This window comes from Dromaius novaehollandiae, chromosome 18, assembly GCF_036370855.1.
Source record: "Dromaius novaehollandiae isolate bDroNov1 chromosome 18, bDroNov1.hap1, whole genome shotgun sequence".
NCBI lineage: Eukaryota > Metazoa > Chordata > Aves > Casuariiformes > Dromaiidae > Dromaius > Dromaius novaehollandiae.
Genome location: NC_088115.1, coordinates 7,020,491 through 7,041,755, shown reverse-complemented (window position 1 = coordinate 7,041,755; position 21,265 = coordinate 7,020,491). Strand labels below are relative to the sequence as shown.

General features: G+C 39.5%; 1 protein-coding gene across 2 annotated transcripts; it reads right to left on the bottom strand.

Annotated features, from left to right (window-relative positions):
- Positions 1 to 6,023: 6,023 nt before the first annotated feature.
- On the bottom strand, positions 6,024 to 19,297 carry LOC112991034 (germ cell-specific gene 1-like protein). Of its 2 annotated transcripts, XM_026113212.2 has the most exons (5): positions 18,807 to 19,295; positions 16,355 to 16,402; positions 13,866 to 14,018; positions 10,655 to 10,766; positions 6,025 to 6,378 (listed from the first exon to the last, which is right to left on the bottom strand). In XM_026113212.2, exons 1-5 carry the CDS (start codon positions 19,114 to 19,116, stop codon positions 6,123 to 6,125), a joined length of 879 nt encoding a protein of 292 aa, XP_025968997.1. In that variant the 5' UTR covers positions 19,117 to 19,295; the 3' UTR covers positions 6,025 to 6,122. The 2 variants fall into 2 exon arrangements, with proteins under 2 accessions (XP_064378592.1, XP_025968997.1); XM_064522522.1 differs by lacking the exon at positions 13,866 to 14,018 and having other exon boundaries at positions 6,024 to 6,378; positions 18,807 to 19,297.
- Positions 19,298 to 21,265: the final 1,968 nt, after the last annotated feature.

The following is a 21,265-nucleotide window of genomic DNA, read 5'->3' as shown; positions in this document are numbered from 1 at the left end:
AAATTTTCACACAAATTTTTCAAGTTTCTTTTCTGGAATATTCTATGCCTTGAGAAAGGAACTACACCATATTAAAAAAAAAATGTTTATTTTAAACTTGCTGACAGATAATATGCTTACTTTTACTTTTTTTTACTTATTTTTTTTTACTATGAGAGACAATAGTAATCATTCTCAATTCATTCATGCCCATCATACTTTCCCTACAGTTACCTGTTTTCCAGGTCAGAGCCCTGATTTCTATTCACTCTTTCGTTGTACAGAAGCCCTGATTATACTTCTTGCTCATCTTTATATCTCTTTTGGCTTACCTCATCTTTTTTTAAGATGAAGTGATCACAGCTGCATATACCGTTCAAGTTAGATAAACACTTTGATTCAAACTGGCATAGAGGTGCTTCCTGGGTTTTTACCCCTGTAGTTTTGCACGTCCTGTGCAAATTCCTAGCCTTAAGACATTTTTCTGACTCCATTGAGCACTGAGTTCCCTTGCCCACTATGCTATGTGTTGTGATTATGCAACATGTTCAAAATGAGTGTGGATATTACTCATGTTACTAACATGAATTTTTCAAGTTTCATTCTTTCCTTCCTATGAAGATATATAGTTTTCTGAAGAACTTTTCTGAATGTCTTTTTTTTTCAAAGTATTTATTTTTAAAATTGCCTCTGAGTTTTGTTTTTAATTGGAATTGCCAGCAGTCTACTTTTCTTTTCTCCCCCCACAATAGAAATGATTCTTGTGTAAATTCCATCTGTCCTCAAATTTCTCTCATTCCTAGTCATTCAAAGCTTCTCTTCCCTGTAAGTCAAACATGCATTTTATCCAAAATTTCTTGATCTTCAGTAGAGCTACACTCCTTCAAAAGAAATCAGTTTTTGCTGTGGTCTCAGTGTCTCTGTGCCTCAGCATCAGCCAAGCCCTTCCCAGGTCCACAAAAACAAGATACGGAACAATTGCATAATTTCTCCAGAAAAGGATCAGGGAATCATAGGACATCACAGCTAAATGTGAATCAGAATTGTCCTGCTTCAATGATTACTGGTCTGTAAAAACAGGTGGATTGCCTGTTGATAATTAGAATAATCCTTCTGCTCCATTTTCCACTTTGGTATTGACAGAAATTCTTTGGTTTTGAGCTCTATACCTCAAAAATCTGGAACAGTTTAAGAGACAACAGTGAAAAGCAATGAGAATGAAAAAGGTTATCACAACACCAGTAATCTATCAGGAAATTTTGAAAGAAGAAAAATCTTTATCTAGAAAGCAGAAGAAAATTATATCTAAATAGGTTTCAAATATCTAAAATGTACTACAAAAAGAGGTTAGAACTAACCTGTTCTCCATTTCTGTTGCGCTAGGACAATGTGCTAAAATAGCTGCAAAGGAGATTTAGAATGTATCAGGGTAAGAATTTTCTGTTGGTAGGAATAGTTAAGCACAAAAGATAACTTGCCACAGAAATTTTAGAATGCCTGTCTTTGGAGGCTTTAAAGAACAGATTAATGAAACATCTGTAAAAAAGCAATGTAGGTTTATTTTATCCTGCCTTGAAGAAAAGAAGGATTAGATGACCTTTTAAATGGGTCACACTTTTCTATAATCCCATGTTGGGGTTTTTTTTCTGATTTTGAGAACAAGATTTCTCCATCTGTATTTTTTCAATAATGCTTTTTTTTTTTTCCTCCAGGGAAATCTGTTATTTAATTTAAATTTTTCTTTTTCATTTCTCCATCCCTGCCCCACTTCCTAAATACATGTTGCATATAAAAGATAGGATGATTAAAAGAAATATGAAGAGATGGGTTCATCAAAAATTATTTTCTGTGAGCCCCATTCAGACATAGTTTAATCTATATAAATTCATTAGTAAGACTAACTTTTATAAATGAAGACAAAAGTGGGCCTACAGATTTAGTTGCAGAAGACATAGGAGAAAGGTATTCTATCACATCTCATATGCCTAAGCTTCTCATATGCCTATGGGTCAGGACACATGACTTTTCACTTCACGTGAGCTGCAGTTGTGCTGTTTTAAATTTACATTGTTCCTGCTGAATTCAAGTATTTCTTAATATTGTCCAAGAAATTGGACATTGATGGACAGAAAGGCCCCTGTAGTAAGGAAGAATTTAAAAACATTAGAAGAATGCTAAGACTGTAAAGTCTTAGAAGCTAGAAAACTCGTCTTACATCATTTTAGACACCTGCCATGGAGATAGCATACGCAGAGCTAACTTTCCAGATCCCCTTCTTAAGCAATGAGTAGAAGTGGGTGCCTGCAGTCTATGATTTATCCAGCATTTACAGAATCACAGAATGGAAAAGAATTAATGGAAAAAAATTTCTGCTATTGAGTAAAAAGACAAAACTTGAACCATGAAAATGATGGCTGATTAGGTGTTTGAGGAATATAGAAAGAAGCAATCAGTACTAAGAACAGAAAGACTGGCTTTTGAAAAAGAGCTTTCAAAGATTTCGCATTTTATGTGGTGACAGGGATAGGATCACAGGATAGTTCAGGTGGGAAGGGACATTAAGAAGTCTCTAGTCCAACCTCCTGCTCAAAGCAGGGTCAGGTCTGAGATCAGAACAGGTTGCTCAGGGTTTTATCCCATCAGGTACTGAAAACCTCCAAGGAGGCAGACTGCACAACCTCTCCGGGCAACCCGTTCTACTATTGACTCTCCTCACGGTGAAAAAGTTTCTCTTTATATCCAGTTTTATATCCTCTCTTGTTTCAACCTATGTCACGTTTCAACCTCTGTCTCTCATCCTCCCGCCACGCACCGGGGTGAAGAGCCTGGGATTGGAAGGCTGCTATTAGGTCCCCCTGAAGCCTTCTCTTCTGCAGGTGGAACAAGCCCTTTACCTCAGCTCCTCCTCGTATCACACGTGCTTCAGCACCCTGACCACCTTGATGGCCCTCTGCTGAACTCATTTCTGCTTTGTCCATGCCTTTCCTGTACTGGGGAGCCCAAAACTGGAGCCAGTATTCTTGATGTGATCTAGTGTGTGCTAAGTAGTGTGGGATAATCACTTCCCCGGATCTACTGGGTATGCTTCTGCTAATGCACCACAGGATGCTGTTGGTCTTCTTTGCTGCGAAGCACACTGCTGGCCCATCTTCAGTTTTCTGTCTAACAAGATCCCCATGTCCCTTGTTACAGAGATGATCTGCAGTCATTGCAGCTTCAGTAGTGTGAACTGTCCCACTACATCTCAGTTATTCCAGTGATGTTGCAGTTCTTCAAGTGAATGTGGAGCTCTAGTTCCTCCTGCTTGTTTCCCAGGCTGCTTGCATTTGTGTATATACCCCTGAGGTGGGTTTCCCTTCACCCTGTTTTATCATTCCTGAAGCATCTCGTTTTCCTGTCACCTTACATCTTTTGCTTTCCACTCTTTTCCACCATTACCTCACTTGACATAAGCTCCCTTCTCCATCATTCCTAGTTTAAGCTCTCCTCAACATGTTGGTTAGCCTCATCACAAAGATGCTTTTGTCCCACTTTGCCAGCTGGACCGTGTCTTTCCCCAAGAGTCTCTGATGCTCAGAGAGGTCCCATGGTTGTCAAAGCCAATCTTGTATCACTAGCACGATCTGTGTGCAACCAAGCTTTGACCCACAGGATCCACCAATTCCTCCCAAGCCTTTCCCCTGCACTAGGACGATCAAGGAGAGCACCACCTGGGCCCCCATGTCCTTCACTTTTACCCCCAGAGCCATGTGGTCACTCTTGATATGCTAAAGGTCTCCGCCTGGTAGTATCATTGATGCCAACTTGGGTGATCAGCAGGGGATCGATGTTTGAGGGCTGAAAAATTTTCAGCAGTCTCTCTGCAACACCCGCTATCCAAGCCCCCACCAAGCAGCAAACATCCTTAGACAACAAGTGCAGTCACAACCCCCAAAGGAGGGAGTGTCCCACTATTGTCACTCACGATGCCTCCTTGGCGCTGCTGCATGTTTCAGGTTCAGCTGGCTCCAATGTCTCCAAAGACAGCTTCCAGAGCCTTGCCTCCTACCAGGGACTGAACTGTTTCTGCAGCTGCAAACCTGCAGGTGGAGTTTTCCTCCTCTTACCAGAAATCACAAGTAGCCATCCTTCACTGCGATGGGAGTCCCCAGCTGCCAGTTCAGCAAGTCTCTGGCTCCCTTTCCTTCTGCACAGATGGTGGTCCAGGCTCTCATCTTCGCAGAGTCTCTGTGAAGACCCTGTCAATCTCTTTCCCTTTGCCCCTTATGCTAGGCAGCCTGTTCATCTCCTCCCACAGCTCCTTAGCTTGGAGACTCAGCTCCTCAACTGGAGCACACTGCCTGCAAGCAAGGACAGTGCCTTCACCTGCCACAGCTTCAGCGAGAAACCCCAGGCATTCCCTGCAGCATCAGACCTGGAGAGTTACATCCTCCCTCAGGAGATTGTTCCAGGTCGAGGCCTCTGCTGCTCCAGGGATAGTTGCTCCAGTGGTGCTGAGGCTCATGCCCACTGGTGTGTCACCACTGTTGCTGAGCACTTGCACACTGCCTTTAGCAGAGTTTCTGATCCCCCCCATGCTCAGGGCCTGTCAGTCACAGTACCAGGGAGTTCTCTCCCTGGTGCTAGTTGAATGAGTGTTTGACAGTCCCTGATTGGGAGTCAGCTTCTCACAGCAGCAGCCTGGATCCAAGGAGCCCTGAATTTGCTCCCAAAACTAGAAGAACCCAGAACTGCTGCACAAACCGCAAGCACCAGGAGTGAGCAACAGCCCAAGCAGTGTCTGGGGCCCCTGCTCACACTCACTCAATCTGCAAACTGCCAGCCCAGGGTCATCATGCTCCCAAGGGCCAGTTACATTGCAGATGAAGGCAAGCACAGGTGCCTACCATCCCTTGGTAGGCTTCCCCCTACCCACCAGCTCCCTTCTTGGGAGATTAGCTTATATATTGTAGCTTTGTTGCCTCATCTTATTGTCTCATAATTTTCACCTCTTGCCAGTAATGGCCCAGGGTTCCTTTCTGAGCTAATTGTGTGTAACTGTGCTACTCTATTTTTTCCCCAATATCTCTGGATATGGATCCTGCTGACATCAAGTTCATACTATATTTATGTTTGGATTGTTTTGGCTGAAAGAAAAATCTAGTGATTTTTTCCTAAGGCATAGAGCTTGTTGGTATACTGTGTTAGGCCTAGGAAACAGAATCATGACAGCCTGCTCTGTGACTCAGTGTTCAGAAGTGAATTTCCCAGGGTGAGCTCATTAGGAGCAGAAGTTACACAACAATGACAAAAAAATCTGGTATCCAACAGAGTAGGTGCACATGGCTCACTTCCATGGGGAAAGCTCTAGACTGATCCCAAGAGTTAAGCAGCTGGGCATTCCTGATGCACGAAGATCATAATCATTTCTGCTTTTCCATCCTTAATGTGATTTTAGATTATTCTTTATCTATAATAATTGCAAATAAAATTTTGACTCTTTCTGGTACTACTGTCATGATGATACCTTGAGAGTTTCATAGCTGAGTTGTGTGCTATCTAAAACCACATATCTCCCAGTTTTCTTTTTGTTTTTCTAGCCATTGTAAAGCATGGCTTTATATGAAATTTTTATATTAAAAAACTCTCCTCTCATTTGCCTTTCTGTCACAGCAAATCCTATCACTATTCTTATGGTTAAACTCATCAATCTACTATGTAATATACTGATTTTCCTGGAGAGGTTGTACTTTTAATAACAAGCAATTTATTCAAGTCACACACCACCTGTGGGCTACCTTCTTTGCTGCCCTGTTATTTATGGTTTTTGTGCTTGGGGTTTTTTTGGAAGTCTTTTCAATAGGGAATTAAGGGTGAAAATCCATAATGCTCTGAAATCCTAACAAACTCACATTATTTATATTAGCGTTAGAGAATATTTAAAAATCAGGGCAATGCAGATTCTGTGTCACTGTCTTTTGCTGAACTGAGGTACCTGTATCAGCCTTTTCAATACTAAGACTTCCCTGAAACATCCATGAAAATATCATTTCTTTATTAAGAAAAATAACTAATGCTACACAAAGATACATTTTTATTAATTAATACTATTTCATTGTGATCTACCTTACAATTCACAGGATGCCTTGAGATGTGGTTGAAATTTACAGAATTGAAGTATTGGCCAGGTGACGCAAGCCTTTTATTGGGTATGCAGGGTCCTCTGTAGTTTTGTGAAAAGAGTTCACATACACATTGCAAGCTTTCTCTGGAGCTGCAGGATCAGGAAACTTGTATTTAATCTTTAAACTCCTTTCCAGCTTTTTTCTTTTGTGCTTGAATTCCAAAATAGTTTTTGTATATTTGTTAATAGTGGTGACAGCTGCAGCCATACAGCAAGCGAAGGAACCCCACGCGAGGCTATAAACAAAAAGGTTTATTAGAAATTAGTGGAATAGATTCATATCCACACACTTCAATTTTATTTTTGAAAATATTACACACTAGTGCTTATATTAGTGTATATTATGGAAAGGGCAACATGGTGGGAGAAGGAGAAATATTCTTAGTTAATGATCATCCAAGTACCTGACTTATGTAGTTGACATCTATGTGTTGATTGTTATACTCACATTTAACATCTTTGTTTGAGTGAAACCCTGTTCCCACCCCCAGTTCCTCTACTTACTCTACTTAAAGATTAATTTCAGAATAAGGAACTTTATAAAAATGAGGATGCTTAAAAAATTAAAAGATGCTGAGAAGAGATTTAAAAACTTCAAGTGCCATTGAGAAAAATTTGTGCCACTTATTCAAAAGAATTTTAAAAAAGCGAAGGCATGATTAAATAGTTGACTAAAACAGGCTGAGAGCACTGAAATGCATTCCTGAGAAAATACAGGTCATGACCAAACTGAAGAAAGGGTATAAACTCTGAAATGTTAATATAAAACCATAACAAGACAGAAATAAAAAATGATGTTGAGAGACAATTTGCTAAAAGTGCAGGACATTTCTAGACTACTGACTGGCCAATGCATGATGGAGATAAAAAAGTAGCATGTAAAAATAAGGCCACAGTGAAATGAATTAGAGTTCACAGTGAAGGAAGTTACTCATCAGAGCCTTTCTTAAGATGTCAAGTTCAGGATAATCTAATGAAATGTGCTTTTGTTGGAGAAACCAGTTTAAGAAACTTCTGCTTAACTCCCCTCTCACTCAGAGCTGTTCATTCCCACAACCTCCTTGCAGTTCAAGGAATTGATTTAGGTTTAAAATAACACTTTCTTTTGGGGGGTGGGGGAAGGGGGGATGCTTTTAGCCAGGACTGATTTTCAGGGTAATCATACAACCAGATGTGTTGCCAGAATTTGGGTTAGTCAAGTATGGCATGTAAATACACATGGGCTGCTAGGAGCAAGAAGAAGAGAGAGCAGCTTAAGCTGTCTGTGTTACATTAGTCAGTCAGACTACACCCTAACTGTCCCACATGTGGGGATCAGCAGAAGAGCTCTTAAAAGAAAGAGACAACATGAATAAGGGCAAATCACCAGAAGCAGGTGGATTTACCTTGCCATGCCAAAGAAACTCAGGGATGGGACAGCCAACCTACTAATGGTGGTATGTAACCTATGGTTAAAGTCAAACATGGTGGAGAATTGAAGGTGGCAGCTGTGACTGCAGGTTTTAGCCTCTGAGATGAGATAAAGGAGGCAGGCCTGCAGTAGTCTTGACTAGTGTAGCAGGCGTATTGGCTGTATAGTAGCGTTAGTAGACAAATCAATAAAAATGATATTATGGATCACAGTTTTTGCTGAAGGATGTTATTCCTCATCTGTTAAAGCCCTTTGAAGGACTCAGTGAGATAGGGACAATAAATTGATTTCAAACAAGCTTTTAAGAACTCCTTTTACCACAGACAGAAAAAAATTCAGTTCCTATTAGAAGATGCTCTTGTAGATCAATTCTGTATTAAAAGATACAAAAGAAATGACAGAAATAAATGGTTTCTTTTGCAATACAAAGAGGATATCAGTGGAATTCTTTAAGATTTTTGCTAAATCCTCTGCCTTTTCGTAAGCGATTTGGAAATGATGTCTGACTCATGAGAACCAAAGAAAGAAGTAAGCAAAGTCTTGTCATTGAGAGAGCCAGAGGGTAAAGGGGAGTTTGGCTATAGTGGAAATTCAGCTTCAAGAAGGAGTAATGTCAGTGGGAACTGTTCCCAGAGGCAAAGTACAGAAGGGGAAATCGAATAGGTCAACTGGACAAGGAAGCAAACAAAAGTAACAAGTCATTCCTCTGGATAAGAGAAATGCAGATGGAAGCTCAGCTGGATTGTGAGTTTTCCTTTTGCTGCATTAAGTATTGCACAGAAGATGTGTTATGAGAATTCAATAGAGGGAAAAAGGAAATTATGATCTTTAGAGACAAAATGCTGCCTCCTGATGTAAGGATACGTCAATCTGAGAAAGGCAAGGAGAGTGAGAGATTATCCAATAATGGAAACATATTGCCAGCCTCCTGACAAGCTGCTGAAGAAAAGAAAAAAAGAAATATGGAGAGACTTATTGAGGAGACATTCAGGGATGTCACAGAGTAAGCCTACTCATTACTAGCAGTCCCAGCACTACAGAGGAAGAGGAAAGATTATCTTGCCTCCTCATCCATGTGGGAGAAAAGTTCCAGCTACAGCAGCTGGATGTGAGGAGATGGGTGGAACTGTGACACAGGGAAGATTCATGGCAAAGGCTCAGTAGTTCTTGCAGGCGTGGCTGCTCCACTGGGGCTGATGACTGGGATGAAAAAACTGCTGCCATGCGTCCAATCCTTTGTTTTTCTTTGCTAGGGAGATGGTGATAAGTCCCAAAGACAAAGTAGGAAAGTCTTTCCTGTGTTGCTGCCTGCCCATGTTCTGTCATCAGCTTAGTGACATTTTTTGGCCACAGTGGCTGCTGCAGTAATTAGAAAGGGAGTGTGTCAGTTATAATCATGAATCCCCCTCTTCTGGCATCTGTCCTCTTATAAGGCAGCAGTAGTGTCAGCATCCTTCACCTTCTCTGGTTCTCCCATACACTCAATGGGAAAGCAGTTGTGGGAGGCCAGAAATAAAGGTTCATACAACAGGAGGGGGGTGAGGGGTGCAAATGTAGGTTATCAGAAAAGAGATAATGATACAGACAGCAGATAAGAGGAAAGAAACTAAAACCCTTCACGCAGCCCCTCCTACCCTTATGTCTTTCTATATGAAGGTATTTGGTGATGATAGGAACATTTCTTTGAGGCACTCAGTGGCCCAGGCTTCACAGAGTTGGAGGGCAGCCATGAAGTCTTCTGCCCCGAATGTGTGGAACATGGCAAAAATCATTAGTCCAGGTGCCCATGAAGAGAAGGCTGGCTGTAGTTGCAACAGTGATGGCATCAGCGGTGTGCACAGTGACAGTGGTGACAGTGGCAGCAACGAAGCTGTGTTGGTAGCAGTAATAGTGGCAGTGATGCTGATAATTTTCTTCCCTTTCCAGTCGGATGAAAAAGGGAGAAGAGGCTCATCTGTACCAGTCTGCAGTTTTCTGTTCCCACTCACACAGCAAGGAAGGACCATTTTCCCTTTTCCTACTGGTCATTCTTATTACTTAGGTTACAGTGAAAACAGGCCTAAGTTAACTCATCAAAGAAATGGTGAGCCTGCCTAGAAAAGGGATCAGGACTCAAAACTAGGGAAACCAAATTATTATTGAGAGAGCAAAAACATAAAAGAAGGGAAGCATTAGGAGTCGAAGAAGCAAAAAGCATTGAAGTCTGAAAAGAGAGAAAAAGACACTACTGGAGAACCCTGCACATTGCCCATGATGCCTGTTGAGGGTATCCAAGTAGCCACCAGACATTGTCTGAGATACAGTTTGGATATTCAGTATTAGGCTTCTTCTCAGACTTGTTTTTCCAGACAGGAGAGAATGCAAGGTCACCATTTCCTCCTAGAACAAGTGGGGAACATAGGGCAGCTGGGCCACCTCATGTTTGGACAAACAGGATAGACTCGGCCGCTTGTCATGATCTAAGTGGTCTGCAGCCAAGCAGTACTGACCAGACCTCCATTTATACATGCGTAACAGTAGCTTCTAAATGAACTGTTACTATTCAGGAAGCTTAGATTCAGGGGAAGAGACCTAAAACTATCCTCAAAAATTTGAACCATTTTGTCTGAAATTTCCCCAAAACAGCAACCTGAATCATATATCTGGTAAGGAAACATTCAACCTAAATGGCTGAATCTGGAAGAGTTATAAGCAATTTATGGTAGGCAGCCTTCCTTGGACACAAAGCTACTAACTCTGAATCTAATAAAAACCAGTAGTCTGATGTGTGAGGAAGAGAACCTCTGCCTCATGTAGAGCAGTGGGAGGTCTCTGCACTGTTCAGTGAATGGTAAACAGAAAACTCACAAGCTTATACGGTCAGAACTGTGTTCACAGTTGCTCTGAGCTCCAGCTGTTACACTCCATACAGATAATCTAATACTAGTGAATTTGGTTAAAAAAAAAAAAAAAAAAAAAAAAAAAGCTGCTGGAATACTGAATTGCATCCCCAGGAGTGAAACAAGATAGATCCATTCCTCATCAATTAGGCATACATTCCTTGACTACAGAGTGAAGTGACCGAAATGTAATGGAAGAATCAAATATAAATCAATAGGTACCAATAGGACCAGCCATAATCCCACGTGTGAGGTCTCCAGTCTTCAGGACCAAGGTTGACAGTCATTTGAAATACGGTGGTGTACATCATGTGAGCAACCATGCCCAGAAGACCTAAAAAGTAGAATTTCATAAGAACATTAGAACATTAGCAGAACACATGCTTGGTATTTCAGAGAATATACTCACAAAACAGAATAATATTTTTTGTAGCATTTAAACCTGTATGGGGGCCATTATAACCAAGTTCTACATCAACACGGCCAGAACTCTTTCTTACAGCAAGTCAATATGGTCTGCATAAGTCAGAGCACATATTTTGCGATGTTATTCAACTTGACTGAAAGTTTCAAGGTACTGAGAAATCAAACACTAGCTTTACTGTGTTTTTTTCAATCATTAGTTACTATAACAGTTTAAAAAAAAAGTATGTTTTCAATATAGCTAGAATTACACAGCTACACTTTGCAGAAGTTAAATTTTGATTTGCATTTGCCTTCTAGAATCAAGAACTTGTTGATATAAGAAGTTGTATCATCATTACAGATTAGAGTGAAGGAAACTTCAAAGCCTTTCTTTGATAAAGCAACTAGATTTGGTTTATATCTAAAACAGATTTATATGCAAGTTTTATATCTAAGACAGATACTCTTCAGTTTTTTAATATTTCAGTAAATGCTTAAAAACAAGGACTAACTGAACCAAAATGTCCAGTAAAAGCTTGCAATATGAGCCCCCTTAATACTGTACATGCCAAAACCAAAAGGAATATTAATAATGGTGAATATTTACTATTATTTGGAGAGGGAAAGGTTGCTAATAATAGGCAAGACTGGCTAAAGATGTGAATAGAGCTCAGTATTCTTTCTCTGGAAATAGACACAATGATGGAACAAAAGGGTTGTTGAGATACAGACAGAAATGTTTCACTGGAAGGACAGGCTCATTTAGCCATGTTAACAGAGACTGCTTGAGTGAGTCTATAGCTGAGGTCCAGCATACTGAAGGGCATAGACATGATGAAAATCCTTGAGCAATAGTAAGAGAAAAATTTTAGAAAACTTCTCCATGGCATCTACTGATAAACCACCAGTCAAGAAAGGTAAGGAGGACAGGGCTCTTTGTGAACAATAAGTAGAACTGGTGATGATAAAGATTTTTAACCAGCTGGGTAGCTTTCTGGAAAAATCTTTCAACAGAAAGGAGATAGTCCAAGTTCTCAGAATACATCAGCAGCAAAGTTTGGAGACAATTCTCTAGACTATAGGGCACTGAGATAGCAATCTTCAAATGTAAAAAAGGTAACTGCGAAGAGAAGGGGATCATCTGGTCTCTAATTCAGATAGGAATCCTAAAAGGTGGATAAAATTACAGTAGCAGAGGTTTAGATTAAATTCAATTAAATTTAGATTGAATGAAACCTTTTGAAAAGTAAGAATTAGCTTACGTTTCTTAGGAAGGTCACAGAATCTTTAGTACCAAGGCAGGAGTATTGTTTTGGTTTTTTGTTGCTTTTTGAGGGTTGGAGGATTTTTTTAAGATGAGGTTAGACAGACCTCTGTCAGGAAAGGTTTAGGTAGAGCCGAGCCTAACTTAGGGCAGAGATTTGACAATTCCATAAAATTAAGTAAAACTAAAACATCTCAGAAATGACTATCTATTTCAAATGTAAACTGTTGTCCTTGGAGACTCAGCGCTGGCCAGGATTCACCCAAGGACCAGTGTCTACGTTTAGTACTGCCCTCTAGGAAAACTGCATAAAAACAGGGCTAGACAAAGACAAAAGTAACAAGAATGATGAGAGGTTTGGCAAGTATATGAGAAGTCATATGAAGTGTTTCTCAATCACTTCTTTCAGAGAAGAGAAGATGAAGGAAAGACAGGACAGCTTCCTTCAACTGTGCAAAGGCTTCTGCAGAAAAGAATAAAATGATCTCTTCCTCACGATCGCAGTGGAACTTTTAAGAAATTTGATTTATTTAGCCAAAAATAATGCAAATGGCAGATAAGATAAATATGTGATTATGTTTAAGAGGAAATGGTGTACTAAAAAATCTTTAATTTGAAGAAGAAAGCACAGCAATCACAAATGCATGATCACTAAATCTATACACATTAAAATTAGAATCAAAGCCCCATATTTTGGCAGAGAAAGGGAACACTGAGATTATTTCACCAAAAGAGATATTGTCTTTGCCATCTGCCAGTGTGTTTGACTCACAATTACATGCCTTTCTAAAGCATATACTTTCACCAAACATAAATTACTTTGGAAACTATACAGGGGTGACAGCATGAAAGCCAGTGGCATGTGTTACACAGGAAGTCATACTCAGTATGATTGCTTCTTAATTTAAAATTAATACCTCTATGAAATACTGTGCATGTTACCAGTAATTATTGTTTTTACTACAGCTTCCCTCAGTACCAATTGTATAATATATATAGAATCATAAATACTTCAGACTGGAAAGTACCTCAGGAAGTCTCTGGTCCAACTTCTGGCTCAAAGCAAGGTTAGCATTGAATTCAGACCAGATTGATCACCATGAGGACAGACAGCCTGGAGAACAGGTTGCCCAGAAAGACTGTGTTGGTTCCAGTCTTGCAGCTTTTCAAGACCCAACTGGGTGAAGTCTTGAACAATCTGGTCCGATTTCACAGCTGACTCTGTTTTGAGCAGGAGGTTGGACTAGGGGCGTCCTGAAGTTCCTTCCAAACTGAATTTTCCTAGGCTCCTATGTTGTATAGCACTGGATTAAGAATAAACATGCAGAAAATGAAACACATTGTTTAGGATGATCCTCCACTAACAATTATTTAAGCAGATTTTATTTCATTTTATAAACACCATTTTATTTCTACCTACTGCTAATTTTACAGTCAGCATATTGAAAATAAAAAATCAAGCTATAGGAAGAATGTATCACTTTATCTTTGACAACCAATCTGACAATCAAATTAAAAATAATAAAATTAGAATAGTAAAGTAAAAATAATAAAATGTATAAATATAAAATACAAAAATCATGTTAAGAAATAATTAGTTGACTTCAATATATTCCATAAAATTTTGCTGCATCTGTTCTGTTGCCTGTGTCTCAGTAGGCATTGTAACAGTTCTTAAACCTGCACACTGTTATTAATCTTCAGCTGAGAGTCTATCAATGTTGCATTTTCTGGAGGTACATAAATTGCAATCCTAAACGATACCTGCTAGTACGGTGACTACTGCAGAAAAGGCGTTGATCTTTAGACCATCAATGGCAGTAGTGTAGTAGCACACTTCTATTGACATAAGAATGGCTCCAGCCAGAAGCAAAATGATGTACAGTAGCTCTGCTACAATAGACAGCCATAAAACCCCTGGAAAACCAAATTAATAGCACTGATATCATAAGCGGTCATTTCGTATTTTCACCATTTCTTCATTCTTCATTTTCATTGTTTACATCTTTGAACAAAAGTTCAAAGACTGGGGACACTATTATAACTTTTTTGGAAGATCTCAGGGTTCATGGAAACCCTAAATTATCAGCTTCTCTACTGATGTGGACATTTAGTGGAAAAGCATTTGCACCTTCCTTCCATACCTTTGAGGAGCATACAGTGCAAGATAGGGCAGTACCTTCGTTATATTCAGTAGTTATGTAAAATTACTTTAAAAAAAGAATTAACATCCATTTATGCATTTTTTGACATCACAGTTGTTGGGCTCATGGAGAAGTGTACCAAAAGAAGACTGCATTAGCTGACAAACTGTAAGGTCACATCGCTGAGGGCCTGGCTGTTAAGTAAAATCTTCCCTTTGGGCTTAGTTTTCTACCAGTCTCTTGGGTTTTGGACATCCAAACCATCATGTGCCACAACATTCTTTGGGTTTCACTGAGATTAATCTCTCTCTTGCTCTCCCTGGATATCTGTTAAATATATCTTACTCAAGATGCTAATTTTTCTCCAAAACATTATCACCCCTCTGTATTACTATTAGCATGCTAATGTCCCACAGGCAGTAGTCTTCTCTCCAGATGCTAACCAGGACCTGCCAACAACCATCCCGAACCATTTTTAAAAATAAATTAACGTGTCCTGAGATAAACACTTCCTTGTAGATTCAAATAATGATTTCATATGAAGGTATATACTAACAATCATAACTTAAATATAGCAATAATAATATGGCATGTGGTTGATTGTTAAACACTACACATGGGAGTAAACGAAATGTTTGGGAGGTTAAATAACCCCTACTGCAGGCAGATGTCTGTGTGACAGCTCTGATTCAAAAGGCATTTAGACATTAAAGTCTTGCGTTAGGCCATGCCTGGACCCAGGCAAGGTCTGTTTCTTCAGCAAATCTTTGTCTCAGTAAAAAATTCTGATTTTGTCCAGGATCTCCAGATAGCACATAGCTCAGCCACAATAGTATCAGCTGCCCTGACCAAGACAGCTTGTATCTAATTATTTTTGATAAATGATCCCTCACTGCGTATGCACTGATCAACTGTGAATGATACCTGCCTAAGTAATCAGAGTTGATATGTTTATGAGCAGTAAGCCTGATGCATCCAGATTTTTGTATACACACTGACAGAACACAAACCCTCCCATTTGCTGTGCAGGGCAGGAGCCTGTATTTCCATGCAGGATTTCACTGCCCAGGGGTAGCTTCACAGTGCAGTTGTAAGGTACATAGGTGCTGTCTTAGGTGACTTGATCTGACCTGCAGTCACCACTGGCATTCGCTGACCTCCTGTTCACAGCGATTATTTCAGCATTCCGGCCAACAGAAGTCTCATCTCTGAGGAGTTCCCAGGGCAGGGCCCAGAATTCACCCCTCCTTTCTGAGGGCTGTGTCTGTGTGATAAAGAACCACACTTCACTTACGTTTTTTTTTTAAATCACATTATAAAGAGCTTGAATTATTTGTGCACAGTGATACGGCTGCAATAAGAGGAGAGAGGATTAGCCTTTGGATAATCAGTGACTGGGTAACTAAAGCACTTTCCGGGATACACAAGGCAAACTCCTTGGGGAAGAAGGCAGAATTGTTTCTGGATCAGCCAATTCCAATGTATTGGTCTAACCATATAAGTGATAGGATTGATATTAAAGGGTCTTTAACAGCATCTGTGGGCATGTTTTACGGGAGCATGAACTGTTCCTTGAAAGAGAGATGGTAATGCCATACTTTCAGGAGAGCTCTTTGTGCTGCAAATCGTTGATGAATGGAGATGCCTCCATACAGCTCTGAGGAAAGTATGGGAGGAGTGGACTGACACTGTCATTCAGACTGGTTTGGTCCAGGACATGTTTCCCTCCTGCCCCCTCAGCATACTGGTTGCCCTTGGTTACTTTGTGCCTGTGCCTCTGCCCACTCCAGGCAACACAGCACCAGCCACAGCATTCCTCACGGTGTGGATTTGGAGGTATAGGGAAAGAGGGAAAAAAACTAACAAATTTTGATTTTCAGTACTCATATTCACAATTTTAAAAAAGTTTCTATTCAAATGGGGATTGCAAAGTTTCTGAAAGTCATTTATTCATATTTTTACTGATGTGGACTTTGCTTTGAATTTTAAAAACTGAAATAAAGGACAAAAGCCTTTATGGGATTAAAGCAAGTATTCAAATCAAAATATTTGTATTGGTAAATACAATCTGTAAAGTTTTATTTGTATAAACAAAATATGAATATTTACCTCGATCAGATGGTGGAGTCAGACTGATGAAACTTCTACATTTCTCACCTAAGAAAGACATAGAATTAATTTAAAAATAAGATTCTGGATTATTTTGTATTGTGCAATACAGTATTCTGAATTACCTACAGGAATAGATTATTAGAATGAAAAAAATGCAAAATATAGCATAGAGCACACACTTGATTTTACAGCAGCAGAACAAATACAAAGATTTTGCTTAGAGTAAGCTACGCATATTTTAATGGTCAAACTAAATAAGTCAATTTAAAAATTTAGGCAGGAAATGCATAAAAGTCATGACTTTTAGGGTGCTATTCTGAATGACAGTCTAAATGTTTGGCTACAACATCACTGAATTCATACAGAGCCCTCTGACCCCCTGGAAATCCAGATTCACTTGTTGTGCAACAGTGTTGAGTCCAGAGATTACATGAGGGAACAGTGATACGCTGAAAGGAGTAAGGAGCTGATATAAGTAGTTATAGCCATTTAGTTGCTAGCAGCAACAGAAGAACAGTAGACAGGATGCGATCAGATAAAGTCATTAAAGAATGAAAGAATGGAAGCACAAAGACTTTGTATTTTGGAAGGCTTGACCATTTTTTCTGAATGTATCAACTGGTCTGATTTTCAGAAAATATCTGTCACAAGTCATGTCTTCCTTGCATTCTTAGGTCATCACAGCAAGTAACAAGTCTGAAATCAACACAGTGTTATGGATCATAAGTTTTGCTAAATAGTCTTGACATTGCTTTTGGATGAGATAACAAGCTTGGTTTATACAGATAATTGTTGGTATAATAAAGTCTTCTGTAAGACATCTGAGAATGTGACATGATATGTTAAAAAAAAAAAACTTTAAATCTGCAAATGTATCCCATCCATCTACTAACCCAACAAATCATTCACCAGCAGGATACCTTGAAGCAAATTATTTCCTCCTCAGTACACTGGAATCTGAAGGAGGATCCCTCTAAAACATTTGATTTCAGATCATTGTAAATTGTGTCTGTCAAGGAAAAGGACCAATGAAAAGACCAAGAGAAGCCACTTCCGATGTATGTATGTACATAAAAAGTCCCTGGGACCTGGATCTACTCCTGCAGCTCAGTTAGAGAATCCATTCTGACTTTTTCAAGATACAGCCAGAGTCAAACATTTGTGAGAGACCTAGGGAAAGGCTAAGAATTGTTTTCAAAAAAGTTGTGGCTGTGAAAGCCAGAATGGAGAAAAGAGCAATTCCTTTGAAAGACTGGCAGCTTGTCCACCATCCTGCTTATAAAGGAAGACCTACTCTCTCTGCAGCAACAAGGGTGCTGCTCACACAGATTTCTTCTAAGCTTGATTCTGCTTTTTTGCTGTAAGCTCTGATTTTCAAGCCCATTTAACCTCCTGACCCCCATGCAAATTCTCTGAACAAAGCTCTTGGAATTAATTCTGCTCGGCTTTGAAAATGCTGGACTTTTTTTTTTTTCCAGCTACTAACTGAACCAAACAAGAAAATAAGAACAGGCATAGGAGATGCACAGACTCCCTGGCCTGTGGTATCTACAGCAGTCACCACCTGAAAGAGGTCTTATTTTTTGTTTTCTCTTGAGTGGGAGATGTATTTTCCTCTGATCTTTGACATTTACTCCCTTAAATGTCTTACTTCATGTAGAAGACTTTCTGTTAGAACCAGACTTTCAGAACAGGTGACTGCTAAAATATTTTCCTTTGAAAAGAGAGATGATAGTTTATCTGATCTCTGATGTTCTGCTTCTTGTGATCCCGAAACTGATGAGAACAGTAAGTGGAAAAAAACTGGAGATCTGGATTTACGACATATACTCTATTCGTTGGACTAGCTAAGCAACTTCATTGTACAAAGATTTAAAATTACCCATAAGTTTTCTTTAATGGCAAGTTAATTTCATTCTTCTGCTATTGTTTATGAAAGGCAAGGTCACAGTAAGAAAGTAAAAATACCTATTTTTAATAGGAAATCCATGAAACAACTTAACTCTCACATATTTAATTGCCGAAAAAAAATCCCAAAGATTTTTTAAATAAAATATCACACTGCTTTCTATGCTGCCTAGGTCATCATAAGCAGTGATTCAAAACAAATGTGCTCATTTTTGGCTCAGGCACTAACAACATCAGAAAAATCAAACACTTTGCCGTTAAACTCATTTAACTGGGTGCTACAACTAGAAGAATTTTTAGAAAATCTTTATCTGTACTCTAACATTTCACTCTAAAATTCTTAACAGAATTTGTTAGGATATTTTTAAGAATTGATTAGGAAGTACCCTCTGAGTTCCTCCTTTTCATAAAAGAGAAAATTCCTGAAAAATACTTTCCCTTTAAAATGCATACACAGCATTGCAACAAATAAGGAAATGACACTAAATAGACAGGGAAAAAATGAATGCTTTCTAAAATAAATTTATGTGCTTTCACTCACCTTCCCCATTTATAATTTCCTCGCAGGAATACCAGATCCCAGCATGAAACTTTCGGTCAATGAACTTGTCATCTCCTGTCTCCCAGATATATTGCACAGCATTGCTGTTGTTGACATCGGGGTTATTAAAGCGGATGCAGTGTTCCCCTTTGCTTTGTCCTGCACAGAAAGGTTTGGCAACTTTTCTCGCCCCTTCGCACCAGTAGCTGCTACTGAATGCTGTAATAGAGAAGACTAAAGAGAGAAAACTGAGAGAAAATGCTGCTGAGGCTCTCTGCCGTCTGCCTGTAACTGGAACTGAAACTGGCATCCTCCAGGAGTGCGGTAGCAAATATGCTAGAAACAACACTGTAAAAAGCTGTGTTTATATCTGCCTTGTGAAGCACCTGCTTGTATTTACCAACCCATTCTACATTCCTCTCGACAAATTGTACCAGCTTTGTAGTTAAGACAGACGGCACAGATATGGGCATGAGCAGAAATGATGTGGCAGGAGAGATTAAGGCTATAAGACAGCGTTTGGCAGTAAATCTTGTGAAAGAAATACATGGGGGAGGGACAATAAATTATACTTTTGCCAGTGAATCACAGGAGTAAAGGTATGTAACACAGAAAGTACTGCAATATGCCTGCATCTTCCAGTTCCAAATGCTTCTGTTACACTGAACACTAATTAAATTGAATACAGTGGAGAATCTTACTTTAAAGAAATACTTAAGAAGATGAGACCAGTTCCTAAATTAGAGCATTTCACAGTGTTAGAGCATTTCCAAAGAGCACTGGGAAGCTGCCTGCACTAGCTCCAAGTTCCAGCAGTTACAAATGAAAGTCATATGTTTCATGTCTTTGCTATTTATGGGACTCTTGGCACTCTCCAGTCTGCCTCCATGAATGTGTAATAGAATTTAAACTCAGGTTAGATGAGAGAATAGAGAAAAGTCTGAGTTGTCCTCATTCTGTCTGCCCTTCTGTTCCCCCTGGGAAACAGCAATTTTTTTTGTTCATCTAAAAAGCATTTTCCACCTTGACATGTTAAAGATGTTGCTTTTTCTATCTGCCTGGTAAGGCATAGGATTCTGATTTTTTTTTTACTAGGAAATGAGTGAGAAATTTTGTAAAACCTTGTGTGGAACAGTTGTTTCTCCATGGGATAATAAAGAATCTGTTGTGCTAAAAGTAAGGTGGGACCAGTCCCTGAAAGAACAGTCCATGAGCTACACATACAGTAACAAGTCAGGTCTGTTTGCCCCAGCTGTGTCAGTGTTTGAATCTTTCAGTAAAAATAAGTGAGGAAAACAACCAGAAGGAGCAGGAGTGTTAGTAAATGGCTGTTTCATTTCACATGTCTGAAGTCAAAACACTTACCCTAAGGGAGACTGATACCACAGGACTGATGCTGAAGTCACATGTGTATCCTTTAATGAATCCTATTCTGTTTTTTAAAGTAAGAGACTATCAAGGAAAGACCAAGTCCATAAAACATCAGCACTTAGTTCTGCTTAGGTTTGCAGGTAGAGCTGGAAGTGTGCCCTCTCATTACACTTGCTTAATTCTCCTATCATGGGAATTCCACTTTATTAATGATTATGGGATTGTTGTGTGCTCAGAAGAGCACCTTGAGGATCTCCTTAGCTGCTCTGTAGCACCATCTAAAGCCTAAAGAAAACGGAAGGCATGTTTCCACTCCCTAGCCTTGCAGAATCCCTATTGTCACTGATGAAAAACTAAGCCTGAGGTTGTACACAAGATTACTAGCAGGTAGCACCCTCTCCCGAACAGTAGCAGTTTGTGATTCAGTATTTAGCTACATTTCCAAATAAAGCTTTCCTTTAGGTCAACTGCAAAAGTACATCTGGAGTGAATGCGAGAGCTGGTGTTCTGACACTGTTGTTCCATACAAAGCTGTCATTATTTCCATTCTCTACCATGAGACTGGTTTACAGATTCTTTTACAGCACCGTATGTGAAAGCTGAAACAATTCATCAGTGTTGCATTCTGGATACCCACTGATACGGTTATGTGACAAATATCAAGGTTTTATCTTTGTAGCACTACGCCCCTTTCCTTGTATTGAACATGTCCTAAAATGCCATTATCTGTCATGGAGGAGGGAAGGGGGTATTAAAGACGGATGCTGCCAGCAGATTTTATTACAGTCCCTTGCTTACACAGGAAGAACACCTGGAAGCCATACAAGCTGAAATCCTCTCTTAAAGGATGTGGGATCACTGCCACGTACGAATGAAAAAGATTTGAGATCAACATAAACAGAGGCAAATATTTCATACTACTGCTGCAGCCACCGAAGAAGACAGCATAACTGGGCTGAATGCCAGAACAGGAAGACAATTCAAAGAGAACTACCAGAAATTCATAGAGTCAGCCTGTAACATGTGTGCACGCTGTGGATTACCCTGTGCCCAAGGGAGCACATTCATGAACAATAAAATCCCACATT